General features: G+C 51.0%; 1 protein-coding gene across 17 annotated transcripts in view; it reads right to left on the reverse strand.

Annotated features, from left to right (window-relative positions):
• RBPMS (RNA binding protein, mRNA processing factor) overlaps positions 1-21,888 on the reverse strand; it is a 249,869-nt gene that overhangs the window by 11,538 nt on the left and 216,443 nt on the right. For 7 of the 17 annotated variants that reach the window (XM_055567167.1, XM_055567168.1, XM_055567178.1 and 4 more), the window contains 2 exons: positions 14,186-14,316; positions 11,292-11,540 (listed from right to left, as the gene is read on the reverse strand). In XM_055567167.1, coding sequence (XP_055423142.1) covers positions 11,409-11,540; positions 14,186-14,316 — 263 coding nt within the window. In that variant the 3' untranslated portion in view covers positions 11,292-11,408. Of the gene's footprint in view, positions 1-537; positions 1,292-1,550; positions 1,621-11,291; positions 11,541-14,185; positions 14,317-21,888 lie in introns of those variants that run through there. The other 10 variants (XM_055567173.1, XM_055567170.1, XM_055567171.1 and 7 more) reach the window with 3 other exon arrangements.

A 21,888-nucleotide genomic window follows, 5' to 3' on the forward strand; every position in this document is an offset into this window, starting at 1 on the left:
TGGGGACAGTGTCTTCTGGAGCTTGTAACACGACCGTGCTGGTCCCGCGCCACCCGCTAAGGGAGGAGGTTCCCACAGAATGGAATGACTAAGGCTTTTCAGAACAAAGACACAATGGCTGGGGATATATAAATCAAGTGTGAAAGTAAATGGGGAATTCCGTGGTGGCTGAGTAGTTAAGACTTCACCTTCCAATGCTGTGGGTGCCTGTTCAATCGCTGGTTGGGGAGCTAAGATGCCATATGCCTCATGGCCAAAAAAACCAACCAAACCAAAAACCCCGCCTATAACACAGAAGCAGTATTGTAACAAATTCGACTTTAAATATGGTCCACATAAAAAAATATAATAATAATTAATTATGGGCCTGCATATTGATATGAAGCATGGACTTAGGAAATTCTGTACTTAAAGGGACTCGGGAACACCTCAAAACTTAAAATTTGTGTTTTCAGGCAGGGAAAAAAAGTCCCTTAAATAACAAACTTTAAGATGTCACAAAATATTTTAAAGGAACATTTTAGGTATCTACCACGAACATTTAAAATATAATTGTCATTCACTAACATTACCGTTTCATTCAAGTGTATTTTAACACAGAAGAGAACATCATTCCAGAATAAAGAACAAATACAAGCAGCGTTAAGGGAAGAACCCTGGTTTTTCCCCTTTCTTCACAGATGAGTGACAAGCATGGACAGATGACTACTGGTCTGAGGGTTATAGGCATGGGTGCCACTGGTTTAAGGTTCTTGGTGAGGTGAGGGCAAGTTTTCCCAAGGCGTGTTCTAAGTAACACCTGAGTCTCCTAAGATTCTGAGAAAAGGGTTTCCTGGTCTCAAGTTTGAGAAATACTGTTGCATCCTAGAGTTTCCTGATCTCAACGATTCACATTGTTATAAAGGTTCTGAGAATTGCTTGGTGAAGAAATCTTTTAAGCTCCAACCCCACAAGCATGTAAGTCTCTACCCAAGGACAAGTGCTCTTTGACCACACTCAGCAATACACTGGGTTAGGAGAAGGAAAGGTACAAGCGTAGCTTATTGAAGTTGATGTCTTCCAGTACAAAAATGTCATCCCTCAACTTACTTATTGCCAGAGGAAGAATCCTGATGGGTTGGAGTGTGGACCACCCCTGGGGGGTGGGATTTCTGAGGCTCTGATGCCTACTGCTAATCCTCCTGTTAGGTGAGGCTCTGGCCTTCTGACCCAGGACGAGAGCCCTCTGGAAGTCCTGACCTTTTATGGTACCCAGAATGTCAGCAAGTAAAATCTGCCCTCGGCAGTCCCCCTGGAAACGGAAACGAAGGGGACCTGAGCCACCAGCTGAGACCTCAGGTCAACAGGGCAACCTGCCTGAGGAAAGTGAACCTCAGAACTCTCTGGGCCATGCGGGGATCCTGGGGTGAGTGGAACGACCTTGGACAAGCCCAGGAAGCACCTAGGAGTGGGTGCTGGGGCAGGATGGGGGCCACCCAGTTACAAATGTCTGCTCTGTCCTGGGCTCGTCCAGGCACTGGACACAGTTCTTGTTGAAAGCAAGTACTTACGCAGGATTCAGCAGAACTGACGGGACTTCCAGCCCTGAGAAGTAGCCTCGGAGGGAGGGAGCCAGCGCATCTGGAAGACACGTGGGGAGAAGGCTGTGAACCAAGGCCCCGGACGCACGTCCACTCCTCACAGGGCGGCCAGCAGAGCCCCCACCCCAGTCACTGTTCCCAGGTCCTTGCCTGCGGGCAGCTCCCCATCAGGGGCTGAAAAGCATCAGAGCCACATCCTGAGAACGCCTCCACAGGACCATGCTCTCAGGAGCCCCGGGGGTCCCCTGCTCCCAGCCTCCTCTATAGCCAACAGCCAGTGCAGGGCTGGAATCTGCCCAGTGAGCCGCCATCCCCACATTCACCCAGCATCACCCAGGCTGGGGGGCCAGCCTGCCCAACAGCTGGAAACTTGTCTCTCTTTGATCAGGAAGGGACGGTTCCTGACACCATCCATGCCAGTGGTCTGGCCAGGAGGGCTTTTGAGAATCTGCTCCTGTGCTTTTAGAAAAGGCCTCTGGGCACTGTAGGGGGTGTCTGGTATCCCATGTCCTCTGCTCACTCTGTGGGGCCCAGCCTCTTCTGTTAGGTTTCCAGAATGCAAGGCCAGCCCTACCCACAAATGGACTGTGATGCTGGGTACGCTTGGCAGAATGTTCTCCATCCTGTACCAAAGAAAATGTGAAAATAACAAAAGGGCAAGTGCCCTTCGGCTTGAACAGACGTCCATCTACTGGCATCGTGGGCTTTGCGCCTAAGCATTTGGATAGAGGCGAGAGATGAGAGATCCCCGTTTACCGCTGCTTCCGTTTATACTCCCCACCAGCCCCTGAGCAACACAGGAAGCAGCGCTGGGGTTGGGGGAAGGCGGGCAAATTACAGCAAAGGCAGAGGCTGCCAGCAGGAGACCCGGAGGTGGTACCCTCCCTAGCATGGCAGGAGGAAGACTGCACTTCATTTCGGTTCACGGGAGCTCGTTTCTAGAGTGGAATGCGATGCTGGGGGGAACTTTACCCTGGCAAGCCAATTTCCGTGGCTTAATAAAATCAAATCTGCCAGCAGAACCCCTTTTTCACAGCCATCTTATTCATATCTCCAAAGCATGAACAGATGAAGCAGCCCTCTGGCTGAGCCAGAGGTGCAGAGGGCCTGGAGACCTTCCACCTCCTCTCACCTGATAGGTACAGGTGGGGAAATCGGCTGAGGGCTGGGTATTCTGAGTGGTGTCCACCATGGTCAGAGCCCAGTGGGCCTGGGGCTGGGTCAGGGCTCAGGCTCCTCCAGCTCTAACTAGATTCTACAAGCTGGGCTGATCCTGGCCTTTCCCCGTGGGTCACATGCGGAAGTCTGCAGAGCTCCCTTAGACCCCACAGGCATCCTTCACAGAGTGACTGTGTCCCTTCTGTGGTGAGGGGCCACACTGGGGGACACCATCCCTTTGTGGAGCAAAGTGGTCTGGCCTCGCTCACTCCATATACCAAGGGTGTATATGGAGCTTCTAACACCAGGACTCTGTTTCGTGGAAGCCCTTGGGCCAGCTGTGCCTTAGAGACCCGCCAGGGCAGAACATCACATATGACTAGAAACGGGTTTACCAGCCAAAGTGGAGCCCCTGTATCGGGAGGGCCACCAGCTGGTACTGAAGCTCTTTTAGGACCGAACCAGAGTCTTTTCAATACTCATAGCAACAAAGGGAACACAGATCAAACCTTCTCATGCAGGTAGGCTAAAAACATGTCACATGGGGAATTTAGGGGGTGCAGAACAAAGAAGGGAGAGAGGGAGGGGGAAACGTGGGAGGCAGGGGCAGAAGGGAGAGAGGGAGGGTAGAGGAGAGGGAGAAGGCAGAAGGGAGAGACACAGAAGAAAAAACTCATACCTACCCATGGCTTACGGCTTTGTGCATCTGAATCCACTTGCTCACTAAGCAAAGGGCAGAGTTGGAGCTGCCTCCCTGAGACAGGTAGTAAAGGATGGGGCAGGGGCACAGCCCCGTGGCAGGTGGGGGGCTGGGAACCTAGACACACAGTGGAGGGGGGATGGGTCCGAGTGCACCGGGGTTGGGGGAGCAGTGGCGGCGGCCGGTGATGCCCAGGTGTGGGGCTGGGGCACGGAGCCCAAGGCGCGCTGGTGTTTCACAGGAGCCCGGGGAGAGGGGGGACGCAGGGTGGATGGCATGACTCCCGTTTCTGTGCAGGTGATGGTGACAAGGAGACCCACCCCCCTACCCCATCCCACACATCCGCTCCAGCCTCTCCACTGCACACACAGCCTCGCACTCTCCAGGGCACCTGCCTGCGGTGGGGGCCGGAGCCCTGCGGGGGATGGGCAGGCAGATGCTGAGCCAGGGGCCAGAAGCCAGGCTCAGCTGAGCAGAGGTAGTCAGCCCATGGGCTGGTCCTCAGGGAAGGTGAGGGGGCAATGGGCCTGAGACTCAATGGGACGTGGCCAGTCTTGCACATGCCCAGAAGGTGGGGTCTTCTCCGCCGGGCCGCCCACCTCAACCAAAGGCTGCCTCCTTCCAGCTCCATGGGGTGCAACGCCATCCCCCTTTCAGCATCCCCTAGCCTGCGCTTGTCATCAGCAACGTCCCCGTGCCCGAGGAGGGCAAAGCAGCAGCAGAGCTCACGGGGCAAAACACACAGGCAGCCAGCCCCGGGGGAACAAGTGTTCTGTGCTAATTGCCACTCTCCTCTGAGAAAAGAGGGTTCATCCTTACGCCCACTCAGACTGCCATTCTGCTGTGGTTTCTGGCTCCCGGTCACTTGTGGCCACTCCTGCCTGGCGCCTAGGGGCTACTTAGATGCGTCATTAACCCTGGGGAAACCCATGACTCGCTGACTCTGGCTTGAGGGACCATCCAGCGTGGCTGACCTTCCTCCTAAGGCCACCGTCCTGTTCAGCAGAAAAATGCATGTGTGCTCGACCCCATGTACACAACTGCATGCTCACAGTGTTGTGTGCAATTCCAGGGGCCTCAGAAGTCCCTGAAAGAACTCTAACATAACACATAAGATCCAACCAGAGACTGCCAGACACAGCACGCAGCCTGCAACACGTGAGTAAGCAACGTGGAAGACCCTGGCGCTTCCACTAGAACCTCATCCCCAGGGAACACACTGGGGTTCCGCCATCACGCTTCTTGAGGAACGCTCTTCCCCAGGGCAGCAAGGGTAACCCTGGAGTCTCCACCACCTCAGCATCATACCAGCTCCAGTGACTGGTGACAGACAGAAGGAGAGCAGCCAGAGAAGAAATGACTCAGTGCACAAATAAAGTGCTAGAGAAGACAAGATACCCATAAAACATCCATCCTCTTCCAAGTACAGATGAGGGACTAAGGCCCAGAGGATTCAAATACAGAGACTTCACATCCTAAATAGTGTTGCCAAGCATAGGAAGACCTTGACTGGGCTCCACAGTGGGCTCCCTGCCTCACCCAGTAGCTCTCCTACAGTGCTTTGAGGAGCAAACACAGTGAAGCATCCAAAGGGCTACTATTTCATTGTGGTCTTCCTTCCTAGTGACAATGCCATCATTATCCCACTTGCCTTTAGAAGCAGTCACGAGAAGTGCTTACTAGGTGGCTGGTTCAACTCCTGGGAGCCACCATTAATAAACACCCCTTGATTTAGCGATTTTCTTCTCTGTGGACTCAAGGGACAAGTCTAGACCAGTGGTTCTCAGAACATGGTCCCCCGACCACCAGCATCACCTGGGACCATGTCCAAAACGCAGAAGCTGTTAGGGGGAGGGCTCAAGCACCTGCATTTATCAAGTCCGCCAGGTAATGCTGCTGCATATGCATGCTCAACTTTGAGAGACCCTGCTCTTGAACAAGGTTTCCTAAAGGGCAGCTGGAAGAAGTGAGTCACGCTCTGCAGTCAAGTATGTTTGAGAGAAAAACACACCGTCTCAGCCAATTCGAGATCCACATCAATACGGGAAAGGCTCCGAGAAGTTGAAACAAACCTGTCTGGCCTGATTTCATCCTGGGTTTCCCAAGTTTATCGGATCACATCATCTTTTAAATTACATAACAGTGTTGAGAAATGCTGGTCTGGAAGGTGCCTTCCAGTGGTGACGTTTGGCGGACGTGGGAGGCTGAGCATGCTGACGCGTCAACCAGCTCTTGAACAAAACTAATCAGGGCTAGGCGATCACCAAACCAGCTGGTTCCCTGGCTGTCTGGTCTACAGGTCACAGTCGCAACTTCCGTTTCCTAAGGCGGGTGCTGGGCCTGGATGCAGACTTCCCGGCACCACATTCAGAACTGAGCTCTCTCTCCTCTTGAAGACATGGAGATTTTTAGGCGGGTTTTTCCCAACTGTCCCTAACACAAAGCCCTGAAGACCTGCCAGAACTTTCTCAGCCACGAGCCACCGGCCACCAGCCACTCCTATGCTACTTATTGATGATCAACTCTGCCTCCACTGACTCCAGCTCTAAGGCTCAGCTCTTAAGCGGTATCACCAAATAAACAGGTCAGGTCCCACAGCAAACTCCGCTGCAGGCTGTGGAGAAGCAGCCAAGCCGGACACCTCCTCTGGTCTAAGGAAGTACAAACTCACCCAACAGACCCCAGTGATGATTCGCAATTACAAAAGTGATGATCCTCATGATGGGATGAATTACAGGATTCTGTGAAACAGCAATTTTCCCCATTTCTAACAAGGCGTTCACCAAAAGCAGAACAGTTGCCAGGAATTTCTCTACCCCACAAGATGAGGCCCACTGAGGTCCATTCCCTAAAGGAACGTCCACCCCCACAGTCTCCCTTCCGCCCCCTCCTACTCTTTCCAAGGACAAAGAAGACAGAACTGCAATCAGCATTTCTTACTATTTCTTTTACAATACTGTTTGCCATGTGACTGAACAACTCTTTGCCTGGAGCGATTAAGCAAGTGGCCGTTACCTAGACAAATATGTCAAGATTTCTGTGAACTGGTTCAAAGGTTGAAGTGTGCCATCTGACCCACTCCAACAGCCAGTGGGGGTAGGGATGGCAGGGAGAGGAGGCTGAGGCCAGGCCCCAGCCCCGTGACCTTGCACCATCTCCAGGTCTGAACGGTGCGAGGCTGCTGAGGTCTGAGTCCAGGCAGCCACACGGTCTAGATCCCAAGAGCAAGGTCCTAGGCCAGTGAACCCCTCCCGCTAAGACAAATCAAGGCCAGGGCTAATTAAACATAACCCTTCAGGGATCATCTTCTTTTCTGGCCTTTTCAGATCTCTCCCTGTCTCTCCTCAGCACCAACTCAGCTTGCGCTTCCAAACAGGCATGCGAAATGTGCTCAGACATCCTAGCTCACTCAGGACGCCACTCAGGTCGAAGGCACCCAGGCGTGTAACACCCTGTGTCAGATTAAGTCCGCAGTGCTGGCTGGTCATCCATATTTAATTCTGTCAGTCTGTTAATTTTTAACTATGTTTGCTATCAAGGGCCATTAGAGGTCTCCAGGAGCTGCGGTCGGTGGAGCGAGAAGCGCTCGGTGGCAGAGCAAATGAAACTTGGAAGTCGGGGCGTCCCACTTTCCCCTCCTGTCACCGAGTTCTGGCCTTCCCCACCGGCAGCGCCGGCCTTGAATAAAACATGATCCCATTTGGAGCTCGTTTTCCTTTTCGCCCCTGTCACCACGGGTTTTCTTCACGGAGTTCACTTGGTTTTTATGGCGCCTGCATCTTTTAATTCCAAAGTTTCTTGGTAGCCTTTCTTGGTTTTGCTCCCAAAGCAGTTTGAATCCATGTCCTCTCAGATGGTATCTGGGGACTTGTCCCACCAGAGGCCAAACACCTGGGTGGACGGGCCAGTGGAGCTGGCCCCAGCCACCCCTCAGCTCACGCCGGGGCCCTTTTTGCCTGATTCCAGATGCTTCTCTAATTTACCAAAGTGTGAAGCCTGGGCCCTCGGGTTTCTGCAGGCAGGGGTACCAGTCCTGAGCCCCTGCATCCTAACTGCTTCTTAAGCTACAGAGAGAGGTCCCAGGCATCTCTTCTTGACCAACAAAAAAAAGGAAATGGAAGAGCTATTTTAACAGTAATTACTGCTCTATGCCAAGCACTTTACTTTGTCTCAAAATAACCCCATGAAATAAGTGGTTCATTCTTCCTACTTACAGATGAGGAAACGGAGGCTCAGTGAGGTAGCAAAATCAACAGAACAAAAGCCTGCCTAAAACCTCAGTCAGGAGCATGGGAGGAACCTGTCATTAAATTCGGTCTGTTGGATTTTCTGCACCGTCCCACTGCGACAGGCAGACGGCTCAGCAGTGAACCGATGGTCCCAAAGGGGAGCACCCAGGTGAGGCTCACGGAGCCTTGGGGGCTCTCCCTGCTCACGAGGTTGGAGGGATGCAGGTGGGGGGAAACACACAGCATTGGGGGGATGTAGCCTTACAGCTGGAAAAAAAAAAAAGGAACCCCAAATGAAGGCAATCCTGCCACCTGCCCCCACTGTCAGGAAATCTGCCCAGGACTGGGGGTGTCCGGGCTCCTGCAGCCAGAGCTGCGGCTTTGATCACAGGAACCACCGGGCCCAACCACCAGACGGAACATTGGCTCTGGACTGCTCTGAGGCTGGCGAGGCCAGGGCAGAGGCGTACGTCGCTCCCTTATGAAGAGGCTCCTTAGGTCTTCAAATGCCGAAAAGCAAGGGCAAGACACAGGACAGGTGGGACAGAGAAGGTAAAAGGGGGCAGAGCATCTCCTAGGCCAGGAGTTGGCTCCTGGGGGTGGGAGGCAGTGTTCAGCCACCAGGACTAGGAGAATCATCTCCCCCGCCCCCAAGGCACACAGTGTAACCCCATCACCTGGACACCAGACTGGAGCTGAGTCATAGCAGAGAGACTGGAGGGAGAATGAGCTAGAAGGCCCAGGGAAGGACAGGCGGGGTAACCAGCAGCTGAAGAGCTCTGAGTAAAGGAACACATTTAACCACTGGTCTCTGGGAACCCAGCTGTTTCCTGTCGGGGACAGGCGTGTCCAGGCCTGGCCTGCCCCCAGGGTGTGGGGGGCTTCCTCTGGGGGCCACGTTCTCCCAGAGCAGGCACCGGCTGCAGGGACCACAGTGCTGATGCGGGCAGGCATCGCTCGTGACGATGGGGACCATCATTCAGGCCTCATCTCGCTCACCCACTCCCCAGCCACCTCCCCAGCCTCTGGTCTTCCCTTGGGCTGCAGCCACGAGGACTCTGCATTCCCACTGGTGTCCAGACGGGCTAGACGTCTGAACCAGCACAGTTCGTGGGGGTAGCTAGTCCTGGGCTCCCTTCTCCTTGAAGCTTCAAATGCACCTGGAAAGGCTAACATTTTCTAAGCCCTTACTGTGCACCAGGCACCCCTGTTTTACATGAGGGATTTTTAGCCCCACTTTGAGTGTTAGTTGCTTAGTCGTGTCCGACTCTGCGACCCCACAGACTGTAGCCTGCCAGGCTCCTCTGTTCATGGGATTTTCCAGGTAAGAATACTGGAGTGGGTTACCATCTCCTTCTCCAGGAGATCTTCCCGACCCAGGAATCGAACCCAGGTCTCCCACCTTACAGGTGGATTCTTTTAAGGAACTTGAGTCAAGGTCACAGAACCTGTAAATGGCAAAGCCCGCATTTGACCAGGGAGTCCCAGAAACCTCAGGCCTTATGGGGTTAACAGGGAAAGAGCCCCCTAGGGAGGGGCTGCGGGGGCTGGAACAGGAAAGGGGGCCCGGTGCTCACGAGAGGCTGGGTTGTGAACATTACGCCTGCCCATCTTTGGTCTACTATGGGAGCCGAGCCAGGGGCTCTCAGGTGACCAGAAAGTCCAACAAAAACAGGGAACGAGACAAGGCTGGTTCCATCAGGAGACAGACTACCAGGGCGTGGTTTCCCCGCCCCTACTCTGACCTTCACGGAGTTGCAGGTTTAAAGAGAAAAGCAAATGTCAGAGGATTAATACTTTCATTTATGCCCGAGAACAATTCAAAGCCTTGAGCTGATCTGCCTCAAAGGCAGTCCTTCAAGGCTGGGGTCTCTGGGGCAGAGGCCAGCCCCAGGGCTACAGGATAAGATATATTTGGGAAAGTCAGGCCTCAAGGATGAGGCTGTCAGGGGGAAGAGAAACCACGCCTGAATCTCCTGATGCCTCCCTTTCCTCTGGGAGGCTGGCCACTGGTGAGGGAATGAAGTCGCCTCCGGGGGTTCAGCTCTCAGGCCCAGCATTTAAACACTGGCTGCTGCCTTCTGAATAGAAGGGAGAAGCTCAAGGAACCGAGTCCCCCCTGTGCGAGTCCCCAGGAGCAGCCGGGTAGGAAGCAAGCCCCGCTGCCCCGCTGTGTGCTCACCCGAGTCCACAGTCACACCTGCCTCCCTCACCATGGCCCCTCTGACCAGCTATGTACCACACTTAAATCCGACTCACATCAGACCATGCTGCTTCATCTCAGTATTCACTATGGGGGCTCAGTGACAGAGGAGATGCCTGAAGAGATTTGCTTTAAAAAAACAAATGAGAAGTTTACAAATGCAGTTCTAGAAACTGCAGTGTCTGGGGTGAGGACCCGGAGGTCAGGACACCCACACGTCACCCTAGGCCATCTCTCCCCCATGACTTCTCTTCCCTGTTTGCCTATGTGTTTTTCCCATGGTCCATTTTGGCATTTATTTTAGGTCTAACCTTTAGGATTTTTCCAGTGTGTCACAAGGAGACCTCCCCAGGGGCCCGTCTTGCCCCGGGAAGTCTGTCGTTTCATCTGAAGACCTTCTGTTCACGGGCAGGTGATGCGCTCCAGTCACAAGCTGCAGGGCAGCCCTGGGACACAACGTACAGAGACTCAGGGCAGACGGGGCCCGCGGAGGAGACAGGGTGGTAGCCAGGACCTGCTCACTCGGTCCCACTTACCTGCGCAAGTTCCTGGCTCAATTCACGGTGACTCTGGTCAAGGGTAAATGGTATTGCTTCCAGACTGTGGGAGAGGACAGTGTGTTTTATTGGCTTCCTCTCAGCCCCATTAGCAAGCAGACCAAAAGCAAAAATGAATTCAGACTTAAAAAAAAAAAAAAAAAAAAAAAAAAGCTGAGATGTGTGAGTGTGAGTTAAGAGGAACTGTGTGGACTCTCTTCCGCGTGCACCTTTCCTAAAAGTCGTGAATGAAACCTTCCTCCCTTGTTCAGTGACTCACATAATACACTGAATACATTTCAAGTACCAACGATGGTGAAAGTAAGCAGGATGAGCACTTCTTAAAATGTGAATGATCTTCTCAGAAATCAGCTGCTCTCTTATCTCTAGAAGTACAAAAGGCAGCACTGCGGCTTACAGTCCTCCTCCAGTAATTCTTTACAGGTGTGATGTGATGTCCAACATGCATCTTCAATGTAGCCATGGAGGCACCATACAAGCCGGGCAGAACTAGAGATATGAAGCATCAACTCCTTTGCAGCGATAATTTCTGTCTCTCCTGGATCTTCCCTCTGGATCAGACAGACTGGAAAAGACATCCATCCTTGTTGAAGTGACAGCTCCCGGCAGGTGTGACCCACGGATGCTAGAATGAGCAACTTCTGATATGCAGCTCTGATAGTTCAGGAGCCCAAGAGGATACAGGCAGCAGCAGCGAGGCCTCGGCCCTGGACCAAGTCTCCCTGGGATGCTGGCTCCTTCTCCCATATAATGTGTACTCAGCGTCCTGGGCCCAGCTCTCCCCAAATCTCAGTCAGAGATAACATCTTAGCTCCAAAGTCGCATCACCATGAAAAACAAAACGCTGCAGTCTACTTGAGATCATTTTTGCTCTAATTAAAATTTTTATTGAAATCTCTCAAACGTTACCAAGAAATAGTTTTTGCAAAAGGGAGGGAAGGGAAAAAACAAACAACAACAAAAAACAGCTAACAAGCAAATTCAACATGGGAGCTCCCTCTGCTGGTCTGCAGTAGGTTGATATGTTACAAACACATTCCCAGAGACAAATCTAATTTGCTGGAGAAGTGGACAAAAGACAGGTGTGTTGGGCTTTGCCTCAGGAGAGAAACACTAGAAGAAAAAAAAAATCCAAGTCTCAAAACAGAGCACAACATCACTAAGAAAAGCAAAATCATCTCAAAGCTGATCTCCAAAGACATATAATAAGATTTCCAGAACAAAAACGGAATTAGCCACTAAGGGGACGCTCCATTCTGGTCTTCCCCTCTGCTCTACCTCCAGTTAGTAAAAATTCTCTTAGGCCTTTTGGGTGATGGTTAAGTTCTGAGTCCCTCGTCTCTGCCTCCAAGTCTCTTCTTATAGGCTTCTCATCTACTTAGAGAAGAAAAAGATCCAAGGAGTCATTGGAGCAAGGCCTCTCCACAATTCCATTAAAGAATTAGTCTCTGGTGAGCCAGCACTGAGGTGTGGACAGAGCTGGGAATCAGGCGACCTGACTCTGGCCACAGCAGAGCCACATGCAGACTTCAGATAATTCTCTGCATCTTCTCCGGTCTGTGTCCTCATTTGTAAAATGGGTCAGACCAGCTGATCTGTCAAGCCTCTCCCAGTTCATTCTACGATTCTCATATCGGACAAAGACATTTAAATGACCGTATCTGTTCATCAGTCTTTGCAACACAGTAACTCAAGCTTGTACTGGGAATGACCCCCAACAAGAAGCGGGGTTGAGCGCAAGGATCTCACACTGGTATCAGATGAGAGTCCCACCAGCTCTAGGGCTGATGTAGCAATGCCAAGTGGATGCCCGGCTGGGAAAGCCTCAAGACCAAGAACAGCTCACGGGGAACATGCCACCATGGGCGGTACCTATCCCCGTAAGTCAGAATAAGTGAGTCCATTTATCTTGGCACCGTCTCTCCTCATCCTTTCTCACAACGTCCTGGGCTTTCAGATCTCTCATTCCCGGTCCTGTTCGGCCAGTGTCAGGTCTTGCTTTTCCTGGGCAGTGGTGAAAAGGCTTTGTGGCTGATTAACCAAAGCCATGGGTATTTAGAAGACCATGCAAACTTGGCACCATGGTATTATTAACATGGCCTCAACAGTCAATGGATCTGTATCTAGGCAGTCAAGAAGGCAGCTATTACATAGCTCCCAGGGAGAAGGGGGCTATTACATAGCCCAGATGGCGGGGGTGGGCCACCAACAGAGAGGACTTTTTGAGTTGCTCCACGGCCTCTATGAAATTATGCCTGAGGCCCCCATGAACATTCTGATAACCCAGCAGAAGGCGTCTGCTGGTTCTCTTTCCCTTTTCCAGCTCTGGCTGCCTGCCATTGCAAGGGTGACCAAGCACTGACGTGGACAAAGGTGGAAAGGGCAGCAAGGGAAGGAAAAGCGAACAGCATGGACAATCCAGACTGCGTGTCAGTCTTGGAATAACCCTGTTATTCTGTTTTCTGTGCCAAGTGCTGCCACCACCACCACCTACGTGTTTCTTCACTACTTGGACTCTTTCCACCCGCCTCTCCCAACTCTGGAGGTCCAGGCACGGAGGCTTTTTCTTTGTAGGTTGCCTGCACAGTACCGGAGAGGCTGGGTTGTCCATGCACAATCGAAGCATTGACAACTGAGCTGGAAGGGAACGGAAGGATGTCCATCTAACAAGACTCCTGAGCCCACGGCTTCCCTGTGAGAACCCTCACTGGGGCAGCTGGTAGGTGTCGTGCACAACACAATTAAGTTCTGTACCACGTAAAAGAGCATTAAGTCAGAAGGTTTTTCTGGCAAGCTGTTGATTTCACCCGGCCTGGTCAATAAACACTAAGCAAAACAACCCCCTCCCCTCCAAACCTGTGCAGGTGATATTTTAAAAACAGGATTTCTGCTTTTAGAGGAGTTCACGTGGAATAAGACACATGACAGCTATATTCTTTTTCTCTTATTTGCTATTGATCATCACTCTGGATCCTAACATGGATTACTACTACTGCTTGCAAGAAAAGAAAAGCTAAGAGAAACAATTTATTTTTCCCCAAGGGAAGAGAAAGGGTTCGTAAGTAGACAGTAATCTTTGTGAAGAAACACTGGAGTTTGTTTATAAAACTCAGGCTATTCTTAACTGAGAAAGAAAGCCGGTCAGAATACACACCTCGACCCTGACTTCTAATTACATTTAAGACATTATATCGTACCTCCTTTCCCACAGGGTCTCTTAAAAATAAATGGAAGTGTGAAATCTGGTCTTTGACAACGTTGGATAACACACAGCCTTCCTCCTAAGACTCCCGACATGCCCCCTTCATCACTCGAGCTCCCAGAACACACGAGAACTCCATACAGACAGACACACGCAGACACACGACTCCAGGGCCACGCGCACGCCTCCCTCCACGGTCCCTCCACACGACAAGGCACACACGTCTGTGCTCCCCGAGCTGTGCTCGAGCCGGCTGGGGGAGGTCTAACCCGGGCCCCCTCTCCCATGTGTGTGACATGAGGTGAGATCATTAAGGAAGAGAGTGATGTTGTCTGGGGGGGGCGGGGCAAACGTCAGGCAGTGGGTGATGTCATGGCTGTCAGACGGTCCTCAGAAGTCCCGGAGGAGTGGCGGCTGATCGAGAGGGGGACATTAATCTCTCGGAGGTGGATCTGTTAGCCGGAGCGGTGTTAGTTGTACGGTGTGCTCTGGGGAACCAGGTTGGAAAGGACGGGTGCTGGGGTGAGTGGAGTCGTGGCCGAGGGGCGTCAATTACCTGGGCATGCAGTGAAGCGGGGTAGGTGAAAGCAGGAGGAGGCAGCGCAGGCGCTAAGTCCGCTGGGTACAGAGGGTACGGGGCCCACACTTCAGGGCTACTGGGGTAAAGTGCAGGCACTGTGAGCTCATCTGCAAGACAAGAAGAAGGGCACAGTTAGTGGCCACCCCGCCGCCGGCTCCGCGTCGCAAACACACCCGCGCGCCCGAGCCCCCGGCCACGGCACGGGTCGCATCGCTCTCGGCCGCGGCATCGCCTGTTGGCTCCGGTCTCCTGAACACCGACCACTGACCAGTACATACAGAATTTGGGGGGGGGGGGGGGAAAGCTCGAGGGCCGGGATGGACTGCGGGTGGTGGAAGGGAGGCTCAAGACGGGGGGAGGGGGTCTATGTCTCCTTATGGCTGATTCACGTTGTTGGACGGCAAAAACCAACACTGTCAAGCCATTCTTCTCCAATTAAAAACACATTTAAAATTTGTAAGTAATTAAACATATTTCATACTTATTTAAAAGTATAAATTTATACCATATAATAAATTCATATATAATTATCTAGTATTTATAAAAATCAGGAAGTAAAATAAAAGTTTTTAAAAAAGCAGTAAGCATCTGCTTCCAGCCTGGCCTGCTGAGATCTTAGGCTCCGCAGTGGACACTCTGATGTCTTTCCAACTGGAATACGGGGAACCCCCTGAACAGTGGGACTTCCTGAAGCCAAAAGCAAACAGGGTCCTCCAAGGAAGAGAGAGATCCAGTAGCGATCTCCCGTGAAGACCCACTGCAGAGCCGTTGGGAGAACAGCAGCCGCCCGGCAGGACCAGAAGGACCCCAGAAGGACTGGAGGAGGACCCTGTTCATGGGCATACTAATTACTGGCAAATATTGTGATCATTCAGCGTTTTCTGTTTAGAAGCACAAGGGCAGATACTGCCCACAGGGCATTTAAAGTGTTCTGCCGTTGGGAGAACAGCAGCCGCCCGGCAGGACCAGAAGGACCCCAGAAGGACTGGAGGAGGACCCTGTTCATGGGCATACTAATTACTGGCAAATATTGTGATCATTCAGCGTTTTCTGTTTAGAAGCACAAGGGCAGATACTGCCCACAGGGCATTTAAAGTGTTCTAAGTTTGGAGGATGGAAACAAAGTCTGGGATGTTCAGATTCAAGAGGCGCTGTACCAAGATCCAAATAAGGGCATTCACTTCTGTTGACACAGATTTCATTTTCTAGGGAAAACACGTGAGTTGTGATGCTGACCGGCTGGTCTCAATGTTCCTCATTCAGCATCGAGTCCATGCTGGTCAGGCTGCAGTTTTGTCAGATTGACAGGCAAGTGCTGGGGTCTTAGAATGCATTGGGAAGCAGCCCGCTGAAGCCACGACACACACGTGGGGGGTGGGCTGGGGTGTGTCTCAAGGCAAAAATACCCAGTCAATAGTTATGCATCTGGAACCCATGAAGCAGCATCTCAGTATGTGCTTTTATCACCTGTCAAATTCTGATATCATGTAGGCCAGGGATGCTCCCTGGGACTGCCAAGGGAGTCAGGAAAGGTGACCCCTAAAGCCATTAGTGATTCTGCCATTCAGGACTGTCCAGAAGTCGACAGTGCATGGCATGTGACCCAAGGTCCAGAGAGTCATTTGCTTCCTTCTCACCATCCAAGCTGTCCCAAGTCTTCACTCCAGGTCTCCCCTATCTCCCCAAATTCTGATTCTGGGCAGATTTTCAGTGTGGGGAGGAGGTTAGAAAAAGAAGAGTGCCATGCGGAGTGTGACATGGAGACCACCCTACAGAACAAGCAGAAGGCAGGTGAGCCCACAGGAGTGTCTCATCAGTGGATGGGTGTGTGCGGAGCTTCTGTCTCCAGCCAGCGTGGAAGAGGTTTGTTTTTTTTTAAATCAACTCAGTTGTCATTGTGGTAATAGTTTATCCTTCTCTCTCTTTTTTTAAATTATTTTTGATGTGGACCACTTTTAAAGTCTTTATTGACTCTGTTACAATACTGCTTCTGTTCTATGTTTTGGTTTTCTGGCTGTGAGGCACATGGGAATCAGCTCTTGGACCAGGGATCGAACCTGCACCCTCTGCATCAGAAGGTGGCATCTTAACCACTGGACCACCAGAGAAGTCCCAGGAAGAGCTTCTGAAAGGATGAGGGAGAGCCAAGAGCTGTTGATGATGACACCTTAGGTGCCAGGCAGGGGATCCCAACAAGGTGGGGTGATGAGACTCTGGTTGCTCAGGCACCCCAACTTTCCCTCTCTCAACAAGGCTGTTAAAGCGACCTCCTCGTGGTGATGGGAACACAGTCTGCTGGAGCCCAGGCCAATTATTTGGATGGGAAAATATTAACATCATAATCCTTTTTAAAGTGATCAGGTCTCCACCACCTGCTTCCACAGTTCTAGGGTGTGGAGGTGTGTGTGTAGTTTCTGGAAGGAAATTCCATAGCGAGGGGTTAGCTGAGCCCCGTGATTCCTGTGGCGATGAGACCATATGATTTCCATTAGAGCAACAACTCTTGTGAGAGCCCAGGCTCGTGGAAACCAACCGCTGCCAGAACCAATGCCTCAGATTTTAAACAAACAACCATTCTCAGGACTGGCAGGCTGTGACCATGGCTGCTGTTGTTATTTCAGCTACCAGGTTATTTTAAGACATTCTGAGTCTTTTTTTAAAAAGTCAAGAGAGTCTCAAGACCCAGCACAGTCATCTTTCGGCCCATGCTTGCCTGGCCCCACGGTGACAGCAGAGGACAATCATCACCACCCAGGGGCTCTGCTCAGTCTGCTGCCTGATGGCTAGAGGTGAGGAAGCCTTGCAGGGTGCTCTGGGGCTCCCTTCAGAAAGTTTCCAGAAAGTATGTCTTTTAAGGTATCTGATCGTAAAGACATAGGGTCTGAGTTTTGATCTCAGCCTGATGGAATTTGTATTTTTCAGATCTTTCCGTATCTTGTCCTATAGCTTTATTTCACACTGACCAGTCACGGATGGATATTTGCACAAAACCTAGCCCACGGATTCCCTGGTGGCTCTGTGGTAAAGAATCTGCCGGGCAGTGCCGCAGACGCTGTAGAGACAATGCAGAGTTCAGTCCCTGGTCCAGGAAGATCGAACATGCTGTTGAGCAACGAAGTCCACGCACCACAGCTACTGAGCCTGTTCTCTAGAGCCCGGGAGAATCTACAGAAGCCAGAGCACCCTACAGCCCGTGCTCTACAACAAGAGTAACCCCTGCTTGCTAGAACTAAAGAAAAGCCCACCAAGCATGGCGGACCCAGTGCAACCAATAAATAAATACTAAAAAGCCTAGCCCAGCAGAATGGGGGGCTTGCTTCCAAGTCCTCTAAGCCAGGGGTCCCCAACCTCCAGGATCCAATGCAATAATAGTAGAAATAAAGTGCACGATGATTTAATGTGCTTGAAACATCCCCACACCACCCCATCCACTCCAGTCTGTGGGAAAATTACCGTCTACAAAAGCAGTCCCTGGAACCAAAAACAATGGGGACCGCTGTCCTATATCCCAACTGCAGAGTAACAGTATAAGTCAGGTAGTGAAAATGTCTAAGTCTTAGTCTATCAGTCGTGTCCAACTCTTTTGTGACCCCACGGACTGACCACCAGGCTCCTCTGTCCATGGGATTTCCCAGGCAAGAATATTGCAGTAGGTAGCCATTCCCTTCTCCAGGGGATCTTCCCAACTCAGGGATCAAATAGGGGGCCTCCTGCATTGCAGGCAGATGCTTTACCATCTGAGCTCCTAGCAAAGCGCCAGTGAAGCAGATCCTAAGAGACCAGGGGGAACACACACTGGGTAAATCCCTTGCTCCAGCTCGTCAGCTCTCCCTTCTCTTCTTAGAATTGAATCTGGAGTTATGGTAACTGTTAAGAAGCGCATGAAAGGTTGGTCAGGAGGAAGATGAACTCAGGGTATCAGTGGAGATGCTCTGTGTGATGAGTGCTGAGACAGGAGGGCAGTGAAGTGATGACTAACAGCACATCCTTCGGGCAGGAGCCAGGTCTTACTCTGCACCCCTGGCCCGGCTCTGAGCCCGGCATTTAGCATGCAGTCATGCTTGGTGTACTGAACAGCACCTGACAGAAAATCCCAAAACTTCTTTAAAGAGATACCACTGTTTTCTTTGTTCAAGGAACTGAGGGAATAGCCAGAGGAACCAGATCTAAAGTTTCTCAACCCTGGCAATATCTGTCATAGGCACCCGAAATATTGACCCAAGGGAGGCTCAAATCAGAGCAAGTGTTTTGAAGCAGGCGTTTTTAAAGTTAAAAATAAAAGCAATGGAACCTTTCTTCAAACATGTTTCCCAGAAACTCTTTTTTAATAGAAGTGGAGCGGTCTGGGCTGACTCTCCGGTGGTCCTGGCTGGAGGAACTCAACTCCTGGGACAGTTCCTGGAGAACACTGGGGTTCTGGAAGTAACTGTCTGAAAATCGCTCCTCCAGTTGTTCTCATCCAGGGGCCAGTTTTTAAAGCAAGCTCTGCTTCCAAAACTCTGAAGTCTGAATTCATTCCTATAGTTTCTGGAAACCCCTCGTGGAGCAGGCAGACGTGCAAAGGGTTGTCAAAGTAGGATGGGGACAAACCAAGGAACAGTGACGCAGCTGGGAGGGAAGCAAGCAGGCCTGCTGGCCTGACTTCAGGGGCCAAGGTACCAAGGTATGCCAAGGCCATGGATTAATGACCTCCCTGGTGGCTTAGATGGTCAAGAATCTGCCTCCAACATGGGAGACCTGGGTTCAACCTCTGGGTTGAGACGATCCCCTGGAGAGGGAATGGCAACCCACTTCCATGCCTAGAAAACCCCATGGACAGAGGAGCCTGGCAGGCTACAGTCCATGAGGTTGCAAAGAGTCGGACACGACTGAGCGACTAACACTTAATGGCCTCATGAGGGAGGTGCTGAGAAATCTGACCCAAGCCGTACAGCAGGTAAAGTAACAGGAAGAAAGGCCAACAACCCAGGTGGAGTTCTTCACGCCCCTCCCCGTGCTCCCAAGGCGGAGGTGCCAGTGGCAGAACAGCCCCCACAGAGCGCTGTGCTGGGGGCCCCCGCTTCTCAAAATGTGCTCCCCAGACCAGCAGCCAGCAGCACGGGAGAAAGGCAAGTTCTCCACTCCACCCCAGACCCACTTAATCGGGAATTCTGCCCTCCAGGTGATTCTGGTACACACTTCACTCTGAGAACCACTAACGACAGTAGCTACCTGAGTAAAGTCTGGGGTATTTTGCTTTCCAAGTGCTGTGACATAGTACCCGTGGAATAAATGAATGAGACACTCCAGGAGAGAAGATGCAAATGAAAGCGATCATCCTGGACTTGTTCTGTGAAGAGAAACTGAAGGGTCAAAGTAGACCCAGCCTGGCATTTCTTGCTTGGCTCAGCTGTTGTTTAGTCGCTCAGTCGGGCCCATCTCTTTGCAACCCTATGGACTGATGGACTGTAGCCCTCTAAGCTCCTCTGTTCATGGGATTTCACAGGCAAGAACACTGGAATGGGTTACCATTTCCTCCTGCAGGGGATCTTCTTGACCGAGGGGTCAAACTCATGTCTCCTGCATTGGCAGGTGGATTCTTTACCACTGAGCCACTAAGGCTCAGAGCCACCCATGAGTTGAGAGAGCCATACAAGAACAGTGGAGGTGGCCGGCCCGGGGCAGGATCACACCTGGAAAGGAGGAGTCCACAAGAACACCTCCACTTCACTGAGAGGCTGAAACTCCCTGAAAACGCACATGCTCTCCTTTGATGCAAGAAGGTAGTAAGCTGAACGAGCTTTTTTGCATCTGTATGCTTTTGTTGTTGTTGTTGTTGCTAATGTGGTTTGAGAAAATTGTAATAGGTAAAGAGATGGGTTTTCCATAGAACAAGCCCTTCACCTGACCACCCCCTGGAAGGAGCAGAGCTCAGGTGGGCTTCACGTTCCTTAGTCTCGGCCCATCCTGTGCCAACTTAGTAGGAAAGCAAGGCTAAAGCAAGAGAACCTCTGATGGCCTGAGCCCATGGGGATGGATGGCCTGGGAGTCACTGAGGCTGAGTGAGCCAGGGCCCAGGGAGCAGAAAAAGATCAGGAGGCCAGGGCTTTTGTCTGGGCCTAAGTCAACCCTCCTGGGAGGCTGGCTCAACCCTTTCCCCTTGCCTCACATCTGGTCACATTCTTTTTCCTTTTGTACCACTGAGGATACATACAGTTGTTGGGGCAGTATCCATCTGAATTGACCTCTTTCTTAACATAAGAATATATTCAACCAGAACAGTTCAAACTGAATTCTAACAAACAAGGACTAGAATCCCCAACTCCACCCTCCAATCTCTTTGAAATGAAATAACTGCAAAGTCTCTGCTGCTGCTGCTGCTAAGTCACTTCAGTCGTGTCCAACTCTGTGCGACCCCCTAGACGGCAGCCCACCAGGCTCCCCCGTCCCTGGGATTCTCCAGGCAAGAACACTGGAGTGGGTTGCCATTTCCTTCTCCAACAAAAGATTATCCGTCAAAAGACTATCTTTGTAAGCAGAATAGTACCAAATCATATTTTTTAAAAAACTCATTTTTAAACTCTATGACTTTAAGAATGTCCTTCTATGAAGGCAACAGTCACCCATTAGATTGAGAGCTGCTTGAGAAGTATCCTCAGTACTTAGCATACTGTCTGACATACAACAGCCAAGTCTGATATTTTTGAAAGGTTTATTTTATTTATTTATTTAGGCTGCACCACATTGGGATCTCAGTTCCCTGACTAGGGGTCAGACCTGTGCCCCCTGCAGCAGAAGCTCAGAGTCTTAACCACTGGACTTCCAGGGAAGTCCCTGAAGGAAGAGATTAAAACTAGTTTCTTCTCCTCTCCTACTCTGTTCCATTTTGCTATTTGTGTATGACACCTTGAGAGAAAATGGGAGGGCCATCTTGAAACAAGGTGACACCCACGTACCTGGATAACATCTGCAGGCTTGTGGATGTGTTCTTTAACGATCAGGATGGTGGGGGTATAGATACTGACATTGTATTGCCTTGTCATCTCTTCTGCCCCTCTCAAACCGACATACACATATCCAAATGACAAGTAATCTTTGTACGCGAAAGCAGTCAACTTGTGCAAAGTCTCTGAGAAAGGTTTAAACCCAAAGAGCTCCTGAAGATCGCCCAGTCTGCCTTTTCTTCTGGATGAGAAAAAACCAGGAGGCAGACAAGGGAAGTTTCCAGTCTAAGGTCATGCTGAAACTTAGGTGAAGATGAAGGACTCTTAGAAATGACGGAGATCAAGAGGGAGGGAAAAGGAGAATCTTTAAAGGACATAACCTTAGTACAGTTGAGAACACAAGGTCCAAGAACTTTAAGTCACCATTTACTTTGTTTCTTGGACATTTCTATTTGGAAATATTCCATAGCAGTATCACGCTCAATATTCATAAAAGGAAACATACTCCCTCCAATGGCCTGTCCTCCTCAGTCCCAGATTTCAGTAAAAGATGCTTAGATGTCCAAGCCAGGATGACTTGGAAATCACCCTACCCATATCCAATCTTTCATCAAGGTCCTACTGAATCTATCCCATCACATCACTTAAATCCTAACCACCGTCACTGGACTACTGAAAAGGATTCCTGAACCCAAGAACTTTAAAATATATGATTCAGTACTGTCACTCTGCAGCTTAAAACCTTCCTATGATTTC

Source organism: Bubalus kerabau, chromosome 2 (assembly GCF_029407905.1).
Source record: "Bubalus kerabau isolate K-KA32 ecotype Philippines breed swamp buffalo chromosome 2, PCC_UOA_SB_1v2, whole genome shotgun sequence".
Taxonomy (NCBI): Eukaryota; Metazoa; Chordata; class Mammalia; order Artiodactyla; family Bovidae; genus Bubalus; species Bubalus kerabau.